General features: G+C 48.3%; 1 protein-coding gene across 2 annotated transcripts in view; it reads left to right on the plus strand.

Annotated features, from left to right (window-relative positions):
- Nucleotides 1–18,859, plus strand: part of Arhgap25 (Rho GTPase activating protein 25) — a 76,532-nt gene that overhangs the window by 36,959 nt on the left and 20,714 nt on the right. The window contains exons 3-4 of one of the 2 annotated variants that reach the window (XM_052720926.1): nucleotides 2,253–2,340; nucleotides 6,641–6,757. In XM_052720926.1, coding sequence (XP_052576886.1) covers nucleotides 2,253–2,340; nucleotides 6,641–6,757 — 205 coding nt within the window. Of the gene's footprint in view, nucleotides 1–2,252; nucleotides 2,341–6,640; nucleotides 6,758–13,360; nucleotides 13,490–18,859 lie in introns of those variants that run through there. The other variant, XM_052720927.1, reaches the window with a different exon arrangement.

Consider the following 18,859-nt stretch of genomic DNA (forward strand, 5'->3'; position numbering starts at 1 on the left):
ACACTTAAGAAGTTGTTCCGTACATGTGGGATAAGGATATCATTTCATAAAAGTGGCAACACATCACAAATACTGTTCCTTAGTGTTGACTGTTAGTCTAGAATGTAGCCAATGATCACGGTAAATAACATATTGTGCAGACGTTCTGAAACATAAGGTACATTTTTTGCTGTTGTTTCATGACAGGGTTTCTCTGTGTAGCTCTAGCTGTCCTAGAAGTCTGTCTGTAGACCAGGCTGGCCTTGAACTCACAGAGATTCACCTGCCTCTGCCTCCTGAGTGCTGGGATTAAAAGCATGTGCCACACCGCCTGGCAAATATTCTGAAGTTTAAAAAAAAATGAATTTCTTACTGTTGGAAATCTAATTGATGGGCACAGTATATCCCAAACCACAGCTGGTGGCTGTTCTATAACCTTCCTGCACTCTCCATCGTCTCACTCAAGTAAAGATCACTTCTATTTAGTGTTTAATGGGCGGGCTGGGGGCGGGTATGTGCATGTGAGTGCTGGTGTCCAAGGAGGCCTGAGGTGTCAGAGTCCCTGGAGAAGTTGTGGGCTACAGTGCTGGGAACCCAAATCGGGCCCTTTAGAAGAGAAGCAGGCACTCCTCCTAACTGCTGAGCCATCTCTCCAGCCCCACGTTACTCTTCTGAATACTAAATCATTTACCATGTGTTCGTCTAGTGTAAGTTCTAGTGATGGCGGTGCTTAGCAGCTGGCTCACACAGCGTTTGAATGGGCCATGATCTGCTCTCAGGAGCCATGCACTCTGCCTCTGCCCCATCTCCACTCAGAAGCCACCCAGGCCAACCGGCAGAGTTAGTGACAGTAGTTACACACAGCTCGGACCCTTCTCTCCCCGCTCTCCCACCTTTACCCCCCAGGGCATCTTCCTCTAGTCACCCCCTGTTTGCTTATGACGTCCAAGGGTCTCCCTGCACAGTGAGAGGGGAGATCTGCAGGGAGCATTCCGGTCAGTGTGAGTGACTTGAATTCTGTTGCTTCTTTGCGCCAAGTCTGGTTAGGAAGTCCTGATCAGGAATTCTGGATTCTCGCTGTCCAGTGTTCAAGTTCAAGCTGGAAACAATTAGTTTCCAGCTAATTCACCTCTTGAGGTCTCATTCCCTCACCTCTCCAGCTGAGAGAACAATCCTTCCTGGATTTCTCATGAGGATCTGCTTCACTTATCTATTTGGAGCAGTGATCAGGGTTTGTCATCCGGCAGGTGCTCAACAGATTACACATACATGCAGTAACACTAGTACTTTATCTTTACAATTTTGTGATGAAGTTATTTGGGGTATCAAGTGACAGTTTAGAGAGGTACCTCTGAAGGGGACTTCCCTTCCTAGTGGCATTCCTTCCTGTATAAAACGACATGGATTTTTTCTCTGGAGTGGCACTAACCCAAACTAGTACAGCAGCTATGTGATATTATATCGTGTGGCGAGACAGGTGGTCTCTGGACAGTGGGGACCTGCAGGTGACCGCACTAAAGATTGCAGAGGTCCTGCCGAGCTCCACTTCATAGACAGGGAGCTTTTCCTCCTTTCTCTTTTCTGCTCCTTCTTGCCATCTCCCTCCTCCCACCCCCTCCTCCCTCCCCTCTTCTCTCCCTCCCTCCCTCCCTCTCCTCTTCCTTCTTATTCTTTCCTTTTCTCTCTCAGACATCTTTATTCTTAGATCTCAGGAAACTTTCTTCTTCCAGGCTTCTGATGCTATTTTGGAAATGTCTTGAGCTTCCAATCCTTTACACGTTCACTGTTGCTGTTTTTTCTTTAGACTGTTTGGAATAGTGACAACTCAGGACCTGATGTCCTACCTTCAACCTCAGGGATGTGTTTATAAATCAGGAGTAACTAAGTCTGGAGAAATCAGCTGTGTCATTTAGCTCCCAATCTAAGCCACATCTGAATGGTGGAAGTGACAGTCCTTGCTGTGAGGATCTAGTGTGGGAAAGTCCAACGGGTTGCTGAAGTGTTGTGTGCATGCAGGGTAGAAGCTACTTGGCTCTCTGACGAGCTGTCTCCAGCCAGGCCCTTGTCCTGTTTTCCCTAGGCACCCAGCAGCTGTCACTCACCTCGGCCAAGGCCTGCATCAGAGGGATGCCCTTTAAACTGGGAGCAGCTCCCACGTCCCTCTGCTTGCTCTCCTCACTCTACTGTTAGCATCTCGTTTGTTTCCCCAAATTAACTGCTTCCTAGGTAAGAAATTGCTGATTACATAAAAAGCGTAACCTTTGATCTTTCAGGGCTCCATGTATCTACCAGGCAGTACAGTCAAAGAAATCGCCACAAACCCTGAAGAAGCTGGCAAATTTGTCTTCGAAGTTATTCCAGGTAGGTAGCTTGCATTTCTATCTCATACCTAGAAGTCAAGGTGACAATCCATCAATCAACCATGCTGTGAACTCATAGTGGCTCTTCATATAGTTAGTGAACATATCCCAGGAGATTAACTGGCGTAAGGGACACCCATGACAAGTTGGTGCTCATTTGATGCAATCCTGTGAGTGTTTCAGGAGTGCCTGGAGCCAGGAGTTGTAGCATGAGGCTCTGGGCCCTCACTGTGAATAGCCATCATCCATTTTCCCTCACCCAGATTGCAGCATACTACCAGTTTGTAGCTAGAGTTTTCCTGCCTGGCCCACAGTCAGGACAAATCTCTGTCACCTGCCAGTCTCACAGCTGCTCAGACCCAACCAAGTAAACACAGAGACTTATATTGCTTACAAACTGTGTGGCCATGGCAGGCTTCTTGCTAACTGTTCTTATATCTTAAATTAATTCATTTCTATAAATCTATACCTTGCCACGTGGCTCGTGGCTTACTGGCATCTTCACATGCTGCTTGTCATGGCGGCGGCTGGCAGTGTCTCCCTCCACCTTCCTGTTTTCTCAATTCTCCTCTCTGTTAGTCCTGCCTATACTTCCTGCCTGGCTACTGGCCAATCAGTGTTTTATTTATTGACCAATCAGAGCAATACATTTGACATACAGACCATCCCACAGCACCAGTTGAAATACATGTTGAACTGGGTGATACTGCCACGTGAATGGGTTGCAGTGGTAGAATCTCAGTGGTCCTTTATGTTCCAACAGGACCTAATGAGAAATGAAATTAGCCTTGGAGAACTTAAAACACTACAGGTGCTGGATGTCACCTGTGTGCACATGGGCCATATGCTGGAAGGTGCCTTTTCTCCAAGAAGAATATATTAGGAACAATGGGAATTTAGCACATACCCCTGTATCTGCCACTTTGGGGCTCCTCACTATCTCTTGCTCTGAGGCTGCCCCTGCCCAGCCAGGAATGATAGTAGTGCTATGCTGTCTGGTTGCCACAGCCCTGATCCTATCAGGGAAGGTCACGAGTTCCTAGACCTCTCCTTCTTGCTCACATAGACAGCCATGTACAAAGAGCCATGGGTAGAGAAGGAAGCATGGCAGAGGAGTAAAGTACCCTCTCTGGAACCAACCTCCCCACACCCAAATCCTGACCACGCCTCTCACTGTATAGCAGCCCCTCTAGTTTCTCCCTGATGTTTCTGTAATTACTTATCTGTAATGAGGACAATGATGACAGTGAGAATTACATGGAGATGTCTGGATAAAACATTTGGTGTGGTTCCTGGCATATAGTAAGTGCTATGCAGATGTTTGGTTTTGGGAACATCTGGTGGAAATCACGATGCAGAGAAAAATCCTAATGTTGGCTGACAATTTACACCAAAGAGAAGGAAAAATGAAGTCCGGGTGATTTCCTGGTTTCTCTTGTTTTCTAATCTGAAGATCTAGCCACTTCTTCCCACCATCCCAGTCATTCCTCCCATTTCCATCCAGGAAAATTCCATCAATTTCCCGCCTGAACTGTGATGTTCTAGGATCTCTCTTCCAATGCAACTCCTGGACTACAACCACCTACAACAGTGTGTCCCAACAACTGCATTTTCTACCCAGAAAGTTCCATGGAAAGTTCCCTGAAAGTACATTGTGGGTTTGCCCCATAAGCCCCCACCCTAGAAGACTGCTCTATGGGAGGAAAGGGAAGAGGCTGTCCCTCATCATCTTGCCCACATATATTGCCTCCTGCAGGAGTTCCTGGATGCTAGCTCTTCTCTCCCTCCCCCTCTCTCCCTCTCCTTCTCCCTGTTCTGTCTTTCAGTCTCTCTGTCTTTCCTTCTGTCTAACTCATTGTCCATCTGTCTCTTCCTGTCACGGTATCTTCCTCTACCCACACAGGTATATAGCAACCCTAAACTCGGAACCTCTGTTCCTACTGTTGTTTCCAAGGCTCCACTCAGCCTGGACTAAGCTACGTAAAATTTTCAGTTCATCTCTTTGTCCTCCCCTTGCAGAAGGTCATGCTGCCATAAGAAACAGGATTCCCAATCAAGGCCCTCTCTGCAGTCCCCAGGTTCAGGGCCACACAGTAGTGTGTACTTATTGTTATGCCTTTAACGTACAGCAGGCGACTGTTAAGGAAGGGCGTCCCTCTCTGCCTGACCTTTAGCTTGAGAACAAGTGTGTGGGGTTCTCTTCCCGTTGTGTAACACATCTCATTCGGCCTTCACACATAGCACTTTAGGAGACGCTGTCATTCATTCAACAGCAAATGTGTTGAGCATCTGCTCAGAGCTGGAGCTGTGTGAGGGCAGGCGGTCAAAGAACAGAAACAGCTACACACAGCTAACAATCCAGCCTCACACCAAATAGCCCTGGCGAACTGTTTCATTTTCCTGATGGGAAAATTAAAGCAAGGAGAGAAGACGTTCTGACTGAGGGGGGTGGGGGTGATTGCTTTGTCATTGACGGTGGAGCAGGCAGAGGATGTGTCCCTGAGAAGGTGGGATTGAGGTAAACTTAGGAAGATGCTAACAGAGAAACTTAAGTGTTTGGCTGGAGGAAGCCTTTCCGAGGACAGGGATGGTCAGGGCAGCATCCCCAAGCCTCTGTGTGCCAGAGAATTCCAAGTGGACTATGTGGTCAGGGTGACATGACTTTAGGAGTGGGGGATTGGATAGGTAGTTCTTGGCAATTATAAGAAACTGAACGTCTATGCCAAAAGCATGGAAAGCCACTGGGAAGTTCTAAAAACAGTGGCATGACATGGCTCATATTTAAAATTCATGTCACTTGGGAGTAAAATGTAAGTTATAGGGGTGAGGACAGAATGGGGATGGATATCAGTGAGGAGGCTTGTGCAGCAAGGCAATTCAGAGGTAGTGGCCAGAGGAAATGTTTCCCAGTGGAGTTTCTCATGGCAGAACCAAAGGGGTTCCTGGAGCCAGTAAACCAAGAGGTGTTTTGACAGTGCAGCAGACTCAAGTGTGCTCATGGCAGAGAAGGACGTCAGATAGATCCTGCCCATCAGGACGTCCATAGGGAGGAGGAGAGCAGCAGCCTTGCCTGGCATTTGGTCCCCAGTGGGTAGATACCTGGCATCTCTGGGCTTCAGTCCCAATAACCGTAAACTGGTAACGTCACGACTCCCCACTCCATCTCAAAGGGACCCTGTGACTACTCAGGTAGTTTTTAGTTCTTTCCTGAGCATTTATTGCTTTCAATTTTACCCCTGGAGATCCCACAAGAAAGGCTTTTATGGAGATGAGACCATGACAAGATGGATTTAGAATCAGCTCATCCCAAACTGTGAAAGAAGGCTTGGTGATGCCCAGTCCAGGAGGCCAGAACCAATGGGGTTGGAAAGCTGCTTTCTGCAGGAAAATCCAGGGCTAGGCCCCAGGACAGTTGGAATGGGCTCTCTCAGATGATGTGGCGTTGTAGGAAGAGGGGGCTTCAACAGCATCCAGTGATCGGAGGGATTACTGTTATGCTTGTCCCTTCTAACACCTTTACCAGCTAAAGAAAATTCTCTCTCTACAGATTGCTGCCCGCGGGGAGGTATAGGAAGATGTTAGGTTCCTTTTTGTCCCCCATTTCTTCTTTTATCACTTTTCCTCATTTTTTGTCCCTTCCTGTGCCGCCCCTTTGTCCTCTCTGTGTTTTCCACCATCTTTTTGCTCACTTGATACATTTAAGCTTTATTTAGTTTAAAGTGAGAATGGTAAACAAGGCCCTGACAATCTCCATGTGCCCCCTAACTAAGCATTGGAATCCCACCTCTGCAAGGCTCTGTGGCCCCAACATCTGTGACGGGAGACACCAGTTCTATGAGAAAGGCACTCCGGTACCCACGATCCCTCTTGCCTGGGGCTTTTGTTCCCTTCTGGATCTCCACAACTAAGCTCAGGCTGTCTTGGGAAGCATCTGTTGTGGGCATGGGGACCAGAAGTCTCCTTGAACGCTGAACTGAATGCTGCAGTTGCTCTTCCTGTCAGTAGCAAATGACTTCTGACCTCTGTGGAGGCAGCTCTCTGCCAAAGCCAGGGCAGCGGCGAGCCCTGTATTCAGTGACTTGTCAATAGAAATAAGCCATTGGCTAAAGCCGTAAAAGTGGACCGCGATTCGGGGCCACTGGGCAACGTTAGACAATACTTGACTCTCGGCGCTTCACTGAACTAAGAAACCAGGTTCAAAACCCTCCTCACTTCACCCCCCTCCCTTACTCCCTCTCCCGCTTCCCCTGGCTCAGGTTCCTCCCACTCTACAACCTCCCCATGTATTCTCTTTCCTCCAGCCTCATGTGACCAGAACCGCACAGGACAAGACTCCTACATCCTCATGGCCAGCTCTCAGGTAGAGATGGAGGAGTGGGTTAAGTTCCTCAGGAGAGTTGCTGGCACGCCCTCTGGAGGTAAGGACTCGCACGCACAACCGTTTCTGAGCAGGCCTCTTGGGAGGAGGAGGAAGCAGGCTCCAGACACCATCTCTCTCTGTGCCATGTTCAGAGGAGAGGATCAGAGACCTCTGAAGCCACCAGAATAGTCAGGTCCTCTGCTGAGTATGGGGGAAAGAGGCTCCTGGGGATCTCGACACCCTCCTAGCTTACCTCAAAGAGCCAACTCCAGATCAAATAGAATCATAGTGAGTCCTTTGCCTTGGCCAGCAGAGCAGTGTGATACCCCAAAGTAGGGCCTTCTCCACTTTAGCTAAAGTACTGTCTCTGAGGTGAAGAGGTTGGCTAGCTGACCTGGGTTCCTGGTAGCCTTAACTCTTACTGTGCCATGGGTATGTCCATTATGGATCCGAGAAGTCTAATGACAAGATGTGCAACCAAGGCTGGTCAGTACAGAAGGACAGCTGCCCCCAAGGGAGGGGAGGAGCTCTCCGGATCTTACAGATGTGCGGTTAACTCTGCAGTTAGTCTTTTCTAGGGTATACACAGTGTTTGAGGTCTCTGGGCATTCTAGTGATATTTTCACCCTTGGGCAACAGCCTGACTACAAAAAACAAACAACAAAAACCTGATGCAAAGTATGTATGAGATCAACAGATATGAGTGTAGCATGTTTTCTTCATTTCATAAAAATATAAAATAACTCAAATGGGTAAGTTCACAAAATACCATTTTCCAACATTTTAGGTAAATGAACTATTTGTGTTGACTCCAGGAAAACTATAAATATGTAATTAATTATTGATGTTGTCTCTTATTTAGAACTCATTTATGGGAGCATTCATGGTTAAATATTGATATGATTTCCCAACAGTTTCTTTCAGAAATTACAAGAATACCAAAATAATTTTATGTAAAATTGAAAAAAAAATTAGTCATTTGGGTTTAGAGCCTCTTTGTTCCAACCAGCGTTGTGTGTACATATATTTTTTTCTGAAAGATAAATGTAGAATGTATGACATTTTGTATGCTTTATAATTTAGTTATTCCATGTTATTATAAAATCTTTTTAAAAGTTTATTTTTATGATTTGTGCATGTGTGCACGCACGTGTGTGTGTGTGTGTGTGTGTGTGCGCGCGCGTGCGTGTGCACACACATACATGTACATGTATGTGGTGCTTGTGGAGGCCAGAAAACTGTGTCAGATCTCCCGGAGCCATAACCACAGGCAGTGGGCTGCCTATGGATGCTGGAGCCACACTCTCATCCTCGCATAGAGAGATGCCCTCTTCACTGCGGAACCATCTCTCTAGTCCCTGTTACAGAATCTTATTGAGTCATTCCAAAGACTGTTTTGATGCAGAATAGAAATCCTGTCCAGTGCTGTTAAGTAGCCAAAAGGGTTGCTGGGTAGATGCACTGGGGACAGGAACTCCCCTGGGCTCCATGGGGACAGGAACTGAGAAATGGAATTCTATCAGTTTCTCCAGGGCCATGCCTTCACCCAGTGGCTTTTCTTTGCACACTTGCCTGGTTCTGTCTAGCCAGCAGTCCCTCATACCCACACTCGTCCCACATATATCCTTATGCCAGCCAACGTCTCTGCCAGCACCAGCCCAGCCTCTGCAGCCGCATTGTTAACTCCTGAGAAAGAAACTCCACCTGGCTCAACTGAGGTCAGGATTCTGTCTGGGGACTTGGGTCCTGTGGCCTGCCAGGAGGGGCTTGGAGAAAGAAGCCATAGGATAGGAGTGTGTCTGCTGCCAAGGCTTTCATTAACATCTGCACCAATGCACAGAAAGCGCCATGGCTCCACTGGCTGTTTCCCAAGTCCTAAACACAAGCTTTTATTATGGTAACTGTGCCAAGAAGAAGGCTTTATTTATTTATTTTTAACATATGAAAGCTTGATCCTGTGTTATTTCCCCCTGGAGTGTCTTCACCACGACCTTCCTTAAGCCCCTGACTGCGAGATCAAAAGCCTGCTGAGACATCCTTTGCACAGTGAAGGGCTTCGGTCATTGGCAGGGGTCATGGGTGTTATCTAACTGCATCTGCTCTGTGCTCTCACTGGGCCCTGTGCCTTCTACCAGCCTGGATGAGTCTGGACATGCTGACTTCTGTCCCCATATTCAAAAGTTCCTCTTATCAAGCGCTCAGCCTCCACCCTGAGGAGGAAATTGAGTTTTAGTCCTGGGGGTTGGGGAGCACTGTGGACTTATTCAGGGAACGGTATTAGCTGTGGTGTGACGATCACTCATTGGACCAATGTGGCAATGTCACAGAGTAAACTAAGGAAAACCAACCCTTGGTGTCATTTACCCGAGACTGAAGAGTTCTGATCTCTCCTCTCGAACAAGGCTGCCCTCTCTATCTATTGAACAACCTAGCAAATAGGACATCAAAAAGGAACGAAGAACTCCTGTCTTGATCAAGCTTTTCTAGGGGTCTCAAAGGGAGGAAATGGTTTTTAGGGCCCTACTGACTCAGAACAGCACGCGAAGCCACAGCCAGTTAGGATCGGCCTGTACCTGCAGGCTGTTTTCGTCATCTTCTTTGGGCCCTTGCTGTCAAGGCCTGGCTGATCTCAGCAGATAGTCTTTAGTCTAGGAACCACATCTTATGTGCACATTCATTGTTCCCAGGCAGGGGCATGACTGAGCCTCAAAGGAGCGATACATGGCACCTCAGGAGTTCAAAGTACTGTAAGATGGATTAGGTTGCTTTTCTTAGAAGTCAGTTAATCTAAGCAGGCTGGGGACACAGTATGTAAGAAGAATGAGCACGTGGTTCTCAATGATCTCAAAGCACAGGATTAACTTGGTTACAGGTGAGGTAAACCTTTGATTTGTAAAGACAAGTACCATACAGCACTTCTTAGAAAAGTCGTTCCCACAGACCAAACACGGATTTCAGACAAGAGACCTTCACTGCAGCTGTGACATCGCTCCAGTTCTTCCCATGTTAATTGAGGGAACTTCAGACCCAAAAGAGTAGATGGCCACCCCCAGGAGGAGACCATCTGGAGAGGGCCAGGGCCAGAGCCAGGGCTCTTCGTACGGTGCCATCAGTGAACTGCAAGTGGATAGCAGGACGTACTCCCCAAACTGTGACGTCACTAAGACACACTGCCAGCTCATTCCAACCCTAGGGCAACTGTGCCTTTCCCATGCATAGCTCGACCACTTCTCATTACCCTCACCCCTCCATCTGGTCGCAAAAGAATCCCTCCCGCTCAAACCCACCACTAAACTTGCATATCTTCCCTCTGACAGATATGCTGATGCCATCCGTCAGAATGGGCCTGACAATGGTCAGGTCAAGTCCCCTCTGCTCAACCCTTTCCTACTTTTCCCTTCTCCACGTGAAAGCTAAAAGCTGTATACTGATTCACAATGCACACTGTCCCCTTAATTACCTCTTAGTCCTTGCTTTCTAAACCTCCTTCCACACCCACTGCACTCTAGCATTGCCAGCCTCCTCAGATACCACAGGCATGCCCCTGCCTTAGGGCCCTTGCACATCCTGTTCTCTGTTCAGAATCCTCTGCATGGCTTGCTTACTTGTGTATTGTTTGTTTGTTTGATTTTCTTGGGGCTTTTGCTTAAAGATCACCTCAGTAATTCCCTTCTGGGGCATTTCTGTTTAGATAAAGATATTTAGTAGCTGTCTTTATCTAGCCCAGCCCTCCCTATTCCTCTGTTCTTCATTTTTTTTCTCTCCAGCATGTAAACCCTTTGTAACTTTTGATAAATATTTATTTCCTAGTCCCCCTCACTAGGATAAAGTCTTCAATCTGCTTGGCAGGAATTGTTTTTCTCTGTGTCCCCCAGGATTGAAATAGTACCTGACTTGTGTTAAATGGACTGCTTAAGGAAGAACTCCTCCACAGCAGAGTCACTCTGGGTCGTTCTCCCAGATAACTCTTGCCATTGGCTGGTGCTCAGCCAAGAAAGGACTCAGTGAAGGGAAGTGCTCCTTCTAGAATTATTTCCCATGTCAACAGCAAGCCTTGTTGAAGTTCTTTTTGATCCAAAGACATCGTTAGGAAATCCAACGAAAGCATGGAAACTAGCCAGAATGATAGCTGAACTCGAAGAGCTTCGCCTTCCGCAGCAGGGTGTTCTCTGACACCTGTAGCCTGCCTGAGTGCCAGCGTTAAATGAGAGAAGCCACTCTGGGCAGAGCTGACACCTTCTCCTGCTCCTGTCACTGGAGAGGTGGCCCCAGGTCTCCTGGCTTCTCAGATGTTCCTCCCTTCTGGCAGACTCTGCATGGTCCTCACATCTCCTTGGGGAGAAGCAGCTTGGTGTTTTCTAGCAGGCTAGCTGTTTGCAGAGGAGCCCCTGGATAGACGGGCTAAGCATCAATACCCTGGAAATTGGGGATGTAACCCCAAAGTCTTGCCAAGTTAAGCAGGGAAGGAGAACGGAGGCAGTCAACTTCTAATAGCTCATCCCAGGCCTCAATTCTGGTGTGTGTGTGTGTGTGTGTGTGTGTGTGTGTGTGTGTGTGTGTGTGTATGTGTGTGTGTATTCTCTAGACCCCTCTCCTCTGCATGGAGACCACATCCGCAAGTCCTCATGGGGAAATCTGGTTTCTGTCACCTAGGAACAGGCAATCCATGCTGCAGATGGCATCTCTGTTGACTGTTTGCCTTGCCCTCTGGATGCTTGCTCAGTGGCTCCTGGACCCAGGAATTCTGTGTTAGGTTTCATCCTTCCCTCTGATACTCCAGTCAGAAGACAGGGTTCAGCTTCTTTGTTTGGTTTCTTTGTGGATTTGCCAACACAAGGCTTATGCCATGTAAATATTAACTTATTGTAAGCCTCAAGGAGTTTTTCCTTCATCTGCTCTTTTATTTCTTTATGCCCTTCAGAACATGGTTTCACAATCCACAGCACAGTGCAGCTATGGGATGTGCCATCCCTTATTCTGTGCGGCCTAGTCTTTCTTTCTAGCTAAGCCTGATAACTTTTATTTATTTCTACCAACTCTCTCATCTCCCCTTCCTCTAGCTCCTAAACATAAGAAAGACATGTATCTATTCATTTACTCTAAAACTCTCTGTTGATCACATGCCAGCACCGGGGAGAAAGACTCACTGGTCCTCCCCATTGGGCAAGAGAAGGAATTTACTCTCTTAAGGAACTCATAGGCTACTAAAACACATTAAAATTAAAATTTAAAAACCAAGGGATAATATAAAATGATAATTTTGAATAACACTCTGAAGGCCGAGTATGATTGTTCACGCCTATAATTCCAGCACTTGGGACCTAAGATAGAAGGCTCACTGAGAGTTTGAAGCCAGCCTGGGCTACAGAATGAGTTCTAGGTCAGGCTAGGATAGAACCTCCCTTAAAAAATAAAAGTGAAAATGTGTCACGGAATAAAAAAGCCAGAAACAAAGTAAATCTGTGTGAAGGAGGTGGAAGCAGGCTTCCCTGAACTAGAAATGACTCACACTGAACTCCAAATGGGCAGGAGAGGTTAACCAGACAGAGAAGCGGGGAAAGGAACAGTGTCTGTATCAAAAGGAAGAGCACCTGCAAATGTCTCAAGACGGAAAGGTGAGCGTATGGTGGGAGTCGGGTGGGGGTGAGGGTAGCTGGTAGCAGGAGGAACAGCTGGTGAATGTGCTGGTTACTAGGACCAACAGGTAGCCATTTGGGAGAGAGGTTCAAGAAAGAAGGTGATGAAGTCAGATTGTATTTAAAAGCTCATTCTAGTTGCTCTGTGCATCATAGCCTGGGCGGGAGGCCCAGAGAGAAGGCAGTAGACCAGGCCAGAGTGGATGGGTGGCAGCTTGTACAGGAAGGGGGCAGTGGAGCTGGGAGAATCAAACAGGTTTGCACAACACTCTAGAGGTGGCACTGCCAGGACTCAGCTGTGAATTCCGTGCGGAGGGAGAAGGGGGTGTCAAAGATGAGTCCCGATTCCTGCCTGGGGAATGACAGAGGGGTGAACACTTGGCTGGCAGGACAAGACTGTCCCAGGCCCTTCCTGGCAATTCTCTCCCTGCCTGCACCTCTGCGGTGCTCTCTAGGGTGCACAGGGTCAGCTGCAGCAGTGTCTTCTCAAGAGGAGGGGGTGGGGGGACTTTCTTGCTTCACCCAACAGCCTACCTCTGAGATCATTGTCTCAGAAGACCCTGACTGAGCCATGTGTGTCTCTGAAAGCCTTTCCAGGAGAGGGTGGGCTGGCTTCATAAAGGCTAAGTGGCATTCTGTGTTCCTGCCAGACAGCTTGATATATGGCACGATGCTGGTAAACGCTTGCGTGTGGGATTTTCTTTCTTTCTTTTAACCCACCTCAGAGCTGTCCCCTGAATGGCGGCTGACAATTAGCTGCTAAGTAAAAGGAGGCACTTATTTTTATTGTGTTCTGACAGCTTTATGTTTACTCTCTGAAAGCCAAGGGAGCCAGCCTCTTGTGTGTAAAGGTGAGTAGGGAGAAGTGTTGGGAAAGGGCCGGGCAGGTGCCGACACATCCCTAGGGTTCCGCCCAGGAGTCAGAACCTGAGCAGCCTTTGCAAGCATGTGCTGATCTGGAAGCCGGAGAGGACAGTTAGCTCTGGCAGTGCAGGAAGAGGCCAGACTGGCTTCTCTCTCCGAGGCAGAGTGCTCGGCAGCCATGCCTCACGTCCCCAAGATGCCGCACTGGGAACTGGGTTGTGGCTTTCCCACCCTGGCGCTCCTCTTTTGCTGGAACTTCAGGAAGAGAGCCCCCAAGCTCCGAAAGAGAGGTATTTCTTTCCTGTTTTGACACTCTTCCAGGATAGGACACTTTTCTCAGCTGCTCTGAGCTCTCGCCTCGGGATAGGGTATGCATCTGAAACTGAGCCCTGGGAAACCGTGAAGCCGGCACAGAGCAGTGCTGGGGTCTGGCTGCGGGGGGTGGGGTGGGGGTGGGGGGGGGGTGGGGGTGGGGGGGGGTGGGGGGAGGGTTCAGAGAAACTGAATGGTGACAGAGGAGGGACAAGAGGGACAAGATAAGGGGGAGGTCACAGCTGATCCAGCCATTTTCACTTCTCTAAACCACTCAGTGCCCTGGGGTTTTGTAGCCGCTCTGGGGAGGGATCTCTGGGGCTGAGGGCGGAAGATGGATGGACAGGGAACAGAAGGGGCAGCTGTGTTATCTGTGAGAACAGGATGTCACTGTCGCGGGCTGTCAGGACAAGGCATCTCCTGTTCAAAGCCTTAGGTTTGAGGACTGAGGAAAAATTGGGGAGGATATTAGAAAGATAGGATGGCATAGTTGGCACTGGAGCACTATGGGCAAAGCACCAGGAGGCTCTATCCCTGGATCCTCCCTGGACATGGATGATGTCTTAAATATCGTTACAGTGAGTTGGGGGGGGGGGTACTGTGGTGTAAAATCCAAGACTTCATGCATGATAGGCAAATGCTATGAACTATAGTCCCATCCCCTTAAAAAAAAAAGTGTGTGTGTATGTGTGTACATGCACGCACGTGCACTAAGTATGTGCACATGGAGGCCAAGATCAACCTCGGGTGTCGTTCCTCAGGAGCCATCCATCTAACATTTTGAGATGTGGTCTCCTGCAAGCCTGGAACTCAGGTTTAGGCTGGTGTCCAGTGAGCCCCGGGACCTGACAGTCTTCACCTCTCTCGGACTAAACTGATGCCCAAGCTCGGGTACCGGCGCCTGCAGAGCAAATAAATGCTTTACCCATTGAGCTTCCCCCCAGCCCCTGTTTTGTTTTCTTACCTTTTTTTAAAGACAGTAGCCTGACTTCTCATTGACTTTAATAAAACCAGATAAAACTGCTGCACAGAGTCCCAGAAAAAAATATGGCTTTAGGCAAATTTCTAACCTGAGTCTACTAGCTTCTCAGTTTCCAGCTTCAGAATAGCCCAAGTAAATCAGTCAATTGCCCCATTCAAAAATTAGCCAGACCAAAGCTTGTACAGCTTAATGAACGGATATACAGTTAGAATTGGCATTCACCAATTGACTGAAATACGGTCTTAGAGAAATTCCTAATCTGAACACACCTTATTTTGGTGTATGATATTTTTATTTGCAAGTTTTTGATAATAAAATTAAAAAAAAAACCTGTCAATTGCTGTGAAGATTGTGTTGCATTTAGCAATTATAAATTTATATCGCAACCACACAATGGCTGTACTTGATAGGCTGACTTTTATAACTGTTAAGATGGAAGCGCTTCTGCTAACTGATTGGCTCAGAGTGACAGTGAGCTCTGGTGAATGAATTGATTGGACTGTGGAGTCCAGATGCCCTGAAGGAGTGGGCACCACCTAGGCCGGCCTCACTGGCCTCTCTGTTTTTTTTCCCGGGGCTGCCTCTCCTTCTGTCCCCGGATCCAGGCTTTTCCATGTGTGCCTGGAAGCAAAGGTAAAGATAAGGGCTGGGTGGTGGTGCATGCCTTTATTCCCGGCCCTCGGGGATTACTTTGTGAGTTCAAGTCCAGCCTGGTCTACAAAGCGAGCTCCAGGACAGCCAGGGCTGTTATACACAGAAACCCTGTCCCCCAAAACAAAAAGCAAGCAAACAAACAAACAAACAAAGGTAAAGGCGAGGACCCAGAGAACGAGACCAGTACAGCTGGTGCAGTTCAGTGTGTGTGTACGTGTGTGTGTGTGCGTGCGTGTGTGTGTGTGTGTGTGTGTGTGTGTGTGTGTGTGTGTGTGTATGTGTGTTGGACTCAAGGATCTGCTTTGGATGCCACACTCCCATGTGGTCTGCTTGAGGAATGATACAAACTGACCAAGACAAGCATAGGGTACTTGGTGGGCGGGGAAGCCTTGAGACAGGGTTTCTCTGTGTAGCTTTGGAGAGTTCCTGGAACTCACTCTGTAGCCCAGGCTGGCCTTGAACTCACAGAGATTCACCTTCCTCTGCCTCCTGGGTGCTGGGATTAAAGGCCTGCACCACCACTGCCCAGCCATAGGATACTTTCTTTCATGGAAGAAGGGACACAGTGGCCCTCCTGTTTCTAGGGCATTGCTTAGTTCTCCATAGAGGAACGGCTTTGGCTGAGTTCTAAGCTACAGATACAAAGTTTGGGGATTTCATCCTGGAGGAATTTAAAGTCATGGGTTTGTAAGGAAGTGAGTTAGGACAGGGAAGAGAGTGCCTGGGACAAGCTAATGCTTGGAGGTCAGGGAGAAAGGAAGAAGCCCTGGAGGAGGGTGAGAGCAGACGATGATATGAGCGAGGAAGCCAGAGAGGGTAGTTCCAGGAGCCACTAGAAAGTATTGCAAGAGGGGAAGTGTGACCTACTGGGCCCCAAGCTGCCGACTGAACAGCTGAGATGAGCACTGGAAATCTAACCCCACAATCAAAAAATGGAAAGGCCATTGGTCTCCTTGACAAGAGGGAGTTTGGAGAAATGCTGAGCAGAGGGAAGTGTGGAGAGTGGGGAGCATGGGAGGAGACAGCAGGTGGAATGTTCCTGAGGTCTAAGGCAGCCTCTGTGCCAGGAGATAAAAATAGGTGAACCAGACGGGCTGTCTGTCTCTGAGGCTCTCACAGCCCATGGAAGAGTGCTGCTTAAATAAATCATCACAAAAACTACATAAGAGGCAATAAAAGAGGGTGTGAACGGGGAGATCTGTGGATTCAGAGAAGGCTCCATCCCCTTCCTAAGTCTTCCAAACTCAGGAAGACTGGGTGTTTAGGGGGTGTAAGAGGAAGGGCTTCAGCTTGCGAGTTTTTAAGTGTAAGCCTCCTTTTTATTCCAACACGACCTCAAGCTTCAAAGATCCTGCAGATGATTTGCTGAATGATTTTGTGCATTTTGCAGGAGAAACTTGCAAGAAACGCAGTTGTCCCTCCCTCCAAACTGTAACAACGTGAACAGTGGCAGTGAGGCAGGAGGGGTAACATGTTTCAGGTGTCCCAGTCTGCTTGGAGGCAGAGAGTGTTTAGGAGTAACTCCAATGTGATGCCCTCAGTCTCGCTAATTGGTCCGGTTGCATTAGACACCTGTTGCCAGAGGCTTTGGGTTCTCATGGCACTTGACACTTGGTTGACTGTGGGTTGTGAGGAATGCTGGGAGTGGGGGAGCTGGGACTAAAGAGGAAGCAGGAGGAGTGTGGGATTGAAGAAGACCCTGGGAGACGCGCTGTTCTGTGTGGACTGAGGGGAATAGAGGAGGGAGGGGAAGCAGGGTGTGGCTGTAACGGTCACTGGTTTTTAGGTGGTACCCAAATGTGTGGAGACATGGAAAGGAGGCACAGGGGAGCCACCAGGATGAGAATGGAATTTCTGTAGGCACATGGAGAGGAATGGAAAGAAAGGCAACACAAGGCTATCAGTGTTTGGAGAAGACCAGCAGGTACAGAATCATCCAAGTCCAAAGTAGGATTTGGCCACTGGGAGGACATCAGATATCACCAAGAAGTTTTAATGCAAAGAGATGAGCTATGGAAATTAAACTATGATGGGTTGAGAGTTGGGGAACTGAATAAATTCAATGGGCTGTGAGGGAGGAAATGCCCTCCAGAAGTAGACACACATTTTGTGACAACAATGGCAAATAGAAAAAGGTAAGAGTTGCTGCTTTGCAGAGCTGAGGTAAAAGGATTAGTCTTTATAAACTGGCAAAGATGCAGATTCTCTTGACTCTTAAAGAGCAAGTCTCGGAAGTGCTGGAAAGGACAGATCTGACAGGTTCAGAAAGCAGCTGGTGGAGGAAGAACAGGGCTCTTCTTCCTCTGAGAGAGGAAGACCCTGTTGAGGAGGAGGGTGGGGGGCAGGGCCTGGGAGCCAGCCATGTTTATGTCTTCCCTGGGGAGGAGTCAGCTGACCTGCCGAAGCAGGGAGGAGGCGGGCAAGTGAGTGGAAAGGCAGTGAGGCTCAAGAGTGGGGACGATTCGGAGCCCAGCTCTCACCAAGACTGGACTAGTGCATTCTGGGACACGGCACTGTCTCTGTATAATATGATGCCCTCAGTTCTCAGTGGACTGACCAAGTCGGACCTGACAGGGCAGGGTTGTTGGAGGGGAACGTAATATTGAGAAATGGATATCCTGCTAAGAGCTACATGAGAACAGCTGAGAGTGGACCCGGAGGAAGAGGGAAGTCAGACTTTTCTTGGCTCTCGGTGTATTTGGGCTATTTATCCCCATCTGGATCTAGTGGCCCTCCTGTGCCCACAATCCATGCTCCAGAAGACATTTGCCTTTCCCTCTGACAGTGGTTCTCCGAGCCTCTCAGAGAGAATTTCCCAGTGTGGCATGACAGTCTGTGTTTTAAGTCATTTCAATCATGATCTGGCGCAGTGGAAATATCTATCCAGTTCCTTTCATAGCAGACAGAAGCCCAGTTCTGTGGGGTCTTGAACATTCTGACTGTCTCAGCATTTTCTGCGTGGTCCTTTCATTTTCATAATGGAGAGTTGGGTAATTGGAGGCAATGACAAGGTCTTTGTGCTCCCTGTCATTCCACAAGGCTGCTGCTGGCCCATGCCGAGCACTTGATGACCGTTACAGAGGGAACTGATTAATTTACGTGATGACTGCTAGTGTTCCAAGCAAAGAAATGCCAGAATAGCCATGCATTTTGGAAAATACTTGTTTAAAGATATTAATCCACTAAGTAATTGAGCAGAATCTGTTGCCCACCCTCCTTGTGCTGGGCTCACAGCGGGGAAAAAAAGAGACCTTACCTGTGTTTTCTAACCACAGGAACTTATGGTCACATGCCCAGACACAGACACACGGGTCCCAAAAGCCCTATGTGAGAGGGATGGAATGGACAGAGAGGAAGAAGGGCACACACAGTGGGATGTAATCTCTCTACCTGAGAGCAAGAAGGCCTGGCAGGGGTGATGATGACGTCAGAAAAGTCCCAGGAGGGACAAATAGAATTCCAGGAGGCAGGGAAGGGGGCAGACTTGGGAGGGAGAAGAGCGTTCGAGAACATAGAAACTGGAGAGCACCGTGTTTTGGGAGCATCAGAGTGAGGTGCCTTTGAATACACGTTAGTAGGTCATACAAAAATGGTAGGTGGACGTTAGGCCAGCACTGAGATGCACTGAAGTCAAACAGGCAACATCTGGGCAGATTTGGGATCAGAGCCTATACCTTCAGCTCCCAGGACCCGATACCACAAGGGAGGAGCC

This window comes from Peromyscus californicus, unplaced genomic scaffold, assembly GCF_007827085.1.
Source record: "Peromyscus californicus insignis strain IS unplaced genomic scaffold, ASM782708v3 Scaffold_6__1_contigs__length_162567912, whole genome shotgun sequence".
In the NCBI taxonomy this organism is placed as follows: Eukaryota; Metazoa; Chordata; class Mammalia; order Rodentia; family Cricetidae; genus Peromyscus; species Peromyscus californicus.